At 42.5% G+C, this 5,894-nt stretch overlaps 1 protein-coding gene across 1 annotated transcript; it reads right to left on the bottom strand.

Moving 5' to 3' along the window:
• Positions 1-392: 392 nt before the first annotated feature.
• LOC310871384 (uncharacterized protein) lies at positions 393-3,188 on the bottom strand (the record flags this gene model as incomplete). Its single annotated transcript, XM_083782869.1, has 7 exons — positions 393-493; positions 982-1,224; positions 1,313-1,499; positions 1,603-1,857; positions 1,985-2,261; positions 2,669-2,799; positions 3,153-3,188. 7 exons carry the CDS (start codon positions 3,186-3,188, stop codon positions 393-395), a joined length of 1,230 nt encoding a protein of 409 aa, XP_083638995.1.
• Between the last annotated feature and the right edge of the window lie 2,706 nt (positions 3,189-5,894).

Below are 5,894 nucleotides of genomic sequence, written 5' to 3'. Positions count from 1 at the left end.
ATACACGATGAATACCCAGATGAGGATGGCGAATACACTGGATTTAGGCCTTCCATTTAATTGGCATGAATATAAGACGTTTTTTTCCAATGGAAATATCCCAAAACAATATTTTTGAGAACTACTGTTCTAAATCCTAAGAGTTTTTTGTTTAAAAAAAAAAGTATGTTGCTGTGTGTGTGTGTATATATAAAACTACAGATTGTTGGAGCCAAAATGCTTTGTTTATTTTGTATTTATTTGAATTCATGATCAAATGTGTCCTTCCCAAATTAAGACGTCATTTTGGCTCTGGGCGGATGAAGCGGGACACATGTGCAGCAACTGCAGCAGTCTTCTCTGGATGCTCGTACTGTGAGCACAGGAATCCAGGGACAGGCACCTCTTTCAGCTCAGCCACAAAATGTCTGGTAGAGAGGGCTCAGCTTCTTCACGTCTCCCAGAATGCGCTTATTAGTCAATGCCGTCTCCAGCTTGCGGATGGCCGTTGATCCTAAAGGGGGAAAGAGTATACTATTATAAAATGCATTCAGTCAGTGGATTACATCTTGAGCAGTGTTGATTTCGTCGACTAAAGCTATGACAAAAAATGTTTGTCGACAACCTATAGTATTTTCATTGATGAATAGACTAAAGGTATCCAGTATACGTAAATGACGTCATTTTACACTTGGTTGCATGCTGATAATAGCAGCTCTACAAGCTCATGTGTTGTGCTGCATTGTGACTTTGTGAGCTTGTAGATCGGCTATTTTCAGCAAGTGAAAAATGAGGAGACTGCCAAAATACATTTTAGTCAACCAAATCAACTGTAGATTTTGTCGATTAAAATCTTATATTTAGTTGACTAAAGCTAAATGGAATTTTATTCGAAAGACTGACAAAAAAAAAGAAAATTGCTGCCAAAATCAACACTGATCTTGAGAGTTTTGTTACAACAGCATTCTAATGACAAAAGGTTGCTATTGAATAGTGGCATACCAGGCTTCAGCCACTTGTTCTTGTCAGTGGAGGGGGGATGGAGGCACTTGGGGAAGTGTGGATTGTCATGGACATGAACATTGGTGATGTGGTTGATCACAGATGTCCACTTTGCTACCGTTTCCTCTCCACTGGAAGAACCAGATGCTGACCAGTAGAGATGATTTTTGACGCTGTTCTTCCACAGCTTGACCTTAGCGCATTCTTTCAACTTTGCCATGGCAACCAGCTTCTTGGTGAAAGCTGTTTAAAAACATATAAAATATATTTTATTGGATGGTGTAGCGGTGCTACAAATGATCAATAAACACTATTTTCCATAATATCCTACCTTTGCATAAATGCCACACATCGTAATAGTGGGTAATAGTGGGTTTTTCCTCCCTCATATATTTTTGGACCTGGTTGTGTCGGTCCGTCACCAGGTAATCCACCTTCACGCCAGCTTTGGCAAGGTACTTTAGACTCCTGATCAGCCCTTCTTTCTCCATATGGACACTGCTCTTGACTTCATTGCTCTGTGTAACATAAACACACACATGAATACCAGATCTGCCTCATTGGTGAAGTTCTGCGCTATTGCTATACTGAGCACATTTTCTAGTTTTACAAACAATTTACCTGTACCAGCTGGCTATGAACTATCTTGTTGGTGTCGAGGTCCATCATGGAGTAAGAGCCGTACTTTGCACAGTGGCCTGGGCTGTCCGCTCGCATGTCTCCACCAAGAGATACTTTTTGGTTCCGTTTAAGACCCTCCAGCAAGCCCGCCTGGTGTAGCCGCCATTTATGCAGCACAGAAGCCTGGATGTACTGGTGAACGTGATTACGGTGTGACATCCTGCTGAACGTTCTGACGTTCATTGCATTGAGCACCTGCAATGGAAAATATGAAAGCTCCTCTGTAACAGTGTTCATACCACATCCCTCTGTAGCAGAGTGGGATGCACTGAAAAATGAAAACACAAAGCTGCGGGAGAAGACTCCATAATTTCTTACCAACCTTGTTAGTCTGGATGAAAGAAGAGCCCGTGAAGTATACAGCAGCCGATAGCTGCAGATTCCCTGCTGGTGTGCTGCGCAACAGTGGCTGACTGTTCCACTTCCGGCTGAATTCACAAAACTCATGGCTGCAGGTCTGCGTCACACTAAGGAAAGTTCCTTTTACAAATGTGCGCACCTTGCAGACACTAGAGCATGTGGGGCAAATACGGAAAAGGTCCAGCAGGCAATCCTCATACACCAAGTACTTCACTGTGTGCTGTGGCTGTGTTGGCTCTCTGTTGACAAATACAAATACGTATTACAAAGTGTATACTTTTCTAGAATAAGGAAGGCACTGGAGCAATAAAGCATTTAATATTTACAATGTAAAGGCAAATAACATTACAACTTTTTTATGTCAATACATCTTCATCAGGTCAGGACGTATTGACATCGAAGTGTCACATTATTTGCAGAGGTTGTTCCAGTGCCTTCCTTCTACACATACCAGTCCCACTCCTGAGATGCACCGGACTAGCCAGAATTTGGCTTGAGGCGGGGTGGAACCCCTTTGTTCTTGTATAATCTCTCATATTGCTATCGAAATGGCTTTCTCTTTTCAGCATAACTGCATGAAATCAAATAATGAGGAATATATTATCATACATATGTACGTGTATATAACAAGCAATTCTTGTTTTACCGTTCATTGATGTCGTCATCTAATTTAGACGTGCTGGGACGGTAGGTGGGGTCCTCTTCTGAACCGAGGGATGGGACCTCAGACTCCTGAGAAGACAGCAGCAAAGCAACAGAGGTTGCTTTGCTGCCGGGCTTTCAGCTGGCACTAAAGCTTTCCTCTTCAGAGATGTGCCTAGAGGCAACTGAAACAGAGTGCCCACACCAACAGTCTTAGTGGCCACCGTAGCCTGAGAGGTGACAGACCCCCATTCCGAAACACCGCCATTCAGAAACACCGCCATTCAGAAACCCGGTTAGGGTTAGGGTTAGGTTAACCTGGAACATATAAGAATAAGAGTGTTATATACAGTTTAGATGCCTCCAAATACACCCACCACAAAAGTAGTGTCTCTCTGTACCAAGGAGGAGGGACTGATGGCTCGCAAAATGTACACAGAGCAATGAAGCAGCTAGCTCAGTTATTGCTGGACTGAGCTCTCAGTCACCTTCTGAGGAGGCGTCACATCGTCCAAAAAGAACATTGTGTAAAAAACACCAGTGTTGTGTTTTAAACTGTGGGTCATACAGATTATGTTTGATAACTCCAACTTCACCCCCTCTCAGTCTCTCAAAAGATCAACAACCTCAACAGGGCAAAGTAACTCTGAAAAATCGCAAAGCCAATGTTTGTCAAGGAATGGAATAGTTAGATCGATAGATATACATATTGTGGGATGTCGCATGACAGCGGGCCGTCAGAGCGCCACCCCACCGAGAGTCAGTGGAGCGTCAGAGGCGGAGCACAGCTCGGAAGACAGCGACCCGCCCTGGGTCACGTGATTGACCACAAGTACCTGCCCGTCTTCCTCAATCAAACCAATTACGCAACAGCCGCGCTGCGCGCGTAAGGTTTGAAAGGGAGGAAACAGAGGAACGCTCCGCCTCATTCTCCACTGACTCACGGAGGGAGCACTGGCGTGGCAATCTGGCGGCAACCCCGGGATGGAGGAATCCTGAAGAGGAACCCAGATACTCCTGAAGGAATAGGAGGAAAACCACAGACTATTATACCCTGACATAGGAAGAATATAAGTTAACCAGCTGTGTGTGTGCGCTGGATTTTTCAGTTGCCTTTGAACTTGAACGAACATTGAACTTGTACAGAACTAAATAATCAATAAATGCCCGAGTAGGCAAAACTTGCTGTGTCTCCTGCCTAACGTTGTCCAGTGGCGCCCACAATATATATATATATATTTATTCATGTCATGGCATGCCATGTATAAATATATTGTAACCCCACAATGAATAATTACTGTCTCTAAGCCAATAAGAAGTGGTAATCAACTGAGTCTGACATAATATTTAGTTTAGTGATTTTACCAAGTTTTAGTAAATTGTGTAACACAATGTGTAACACAATGTACTGTGTCCAATGACCGAATAATAGATTATAGGATATTGTGACAGCAGAAATGAGATTAGATTACATTTATTGTCACTGCACATAGTATACAAATACTTTGACAATGAACATCAGTAGGCTATGCAGCATAATGTACTGTCTGTGTCCAATGACTAATGAATAGGTTCTGTTATATTTTATTCAATAAGTGACAGGAGTGTTGTCCTTCAAAAAATATATTGTTCATCAATAGAATCTGTCAGACAATTACAAACTACCATAATAACTTGACCAACCTTCACTCTTGCTGCTAATGAGGGTTCTTCTGGCAAGTTGCGTTGCAACTGTTCTTCTCCCCACAGAGCGGTCAGTCTGAACCCCAATATCTTGGGTAGTGACTTTGTCACACTGACTCTGTGTCTCTCTTGTGGATGGAAGGGCCTGCTTTGTGAACAGATAAGATAACAGTATAAATTACTTGTTCAGAAATAGCCTACTTCTGCTCATGAAAACAATAGTGCAGGCTATGTCCTGATCAATAACACCCTCGTAAATCTGTATGTATGTAGAAAATAAAATAATGTGAATGTCCACTTGTAATGGCCTATATAACTGTAGCATCAGTCTTGAGACCGCCCCTTATGCCCCTGTACACTTGGGGGGGGGGGGGGGGGGGGGGGGGGGGGGGGTAAACCCTTACCTACAATACATGAAATGCACATGGTGTTTTGTGACAGTCAGTGAAGATGCATTGCACATGTTCTATTGTGTTCTGTTTATCATCACCAGAAAAATGTTTTGGAGACGTTGGCAAATTATTTCAGTGGACAACACAACACAGGCATAACTTTATCAAAGAAATTAGAATTTCCGAATTACTCATATCCAGGAAACACACTGCAACCAGACTAGGCTACTACTACCATCACTTTCCGGTAGGCCTATAGTGCAATACTTTCTGTATTTGGTCGATGGTCAAATCATGGACTATGGTGAGTATGGTCTATGCACTATGTCACAGTGGATGATACGATACACACTACAAACGCTACGTAACATTGACCATTTTGTCGTTTAGCAGAAAATAGAGCCCAGACTACTAGACATAAATAAAAAAGTATAATTATAATAACAAGTACTGCTGGAAACTTACATGCGAAGCAACAGGCCTGTTGACGACGGTAGATAGTGATACAGCAGTGGTGGAAAATAACGAAGTACAATTACTTCGTTACTGTACTTAAGTACACGTTTTGAGAATTTGTACTTTTATTTACTATTTTTATTTTTCTGTACTTTTACTTTTACTTTACTTTTTACTTTTACTTTTTACTTTACTTTTTTTACATTTACAAGTAAAAAATCGTACTTTTAATCCGCTACATTAAAATTGGACACCTTTCGTTACTCGCTACACATTTCCGCGCAAAATATGCGAAATATGCGGGGCTCGCTTGATTTCACAATCTCCGCATTTTTCGCACAAAGTTTATAAAGTCATCGCCTCACTCATTCGTTCACATTCACACAGAAGCATGGTGGTGCGTGCGGTGCAGTGAAAAAGCTGGACAGAAGCGGCGGCGAGCGCCCGTCTCTCTCTCTCTCTCTCTCTCTCTCTCTCTCGTGCGGTGAATAAATAACAGCGAGCCGCCGAGCCGCGCTGTATCCTGTGTGTGTGTGTGTGTGTGTGTGTGTGTCTGACGTGCGCTGCATCTGCTGGTTATTGAAGTTCTGTTTTCGTCACGTACACAGCTTAACGTCAGGAACGTTACGCGACTCACCCATCCAGGTGATTGCAATAATAATCACTGTAGTCTTACCGTGCATTGCATGTAAACGTCTG

Source organism: Protomyctophum parallelum (genome assembly GCF_964188405.1).
Source record: "Protomyctophum parallelum genome assembly, chromosome: 14".
NCBI lineage: Eukaryota > Metazoa > Chordata > Actinopteri > Myctophiformes > Myctophidae > Protomyctophum > Protomyctophum parallelum.
Note: the sequence above shows the minus strand (reverse complement) of the source record. Positions and strands in the feature narration are given on the sequence as shown.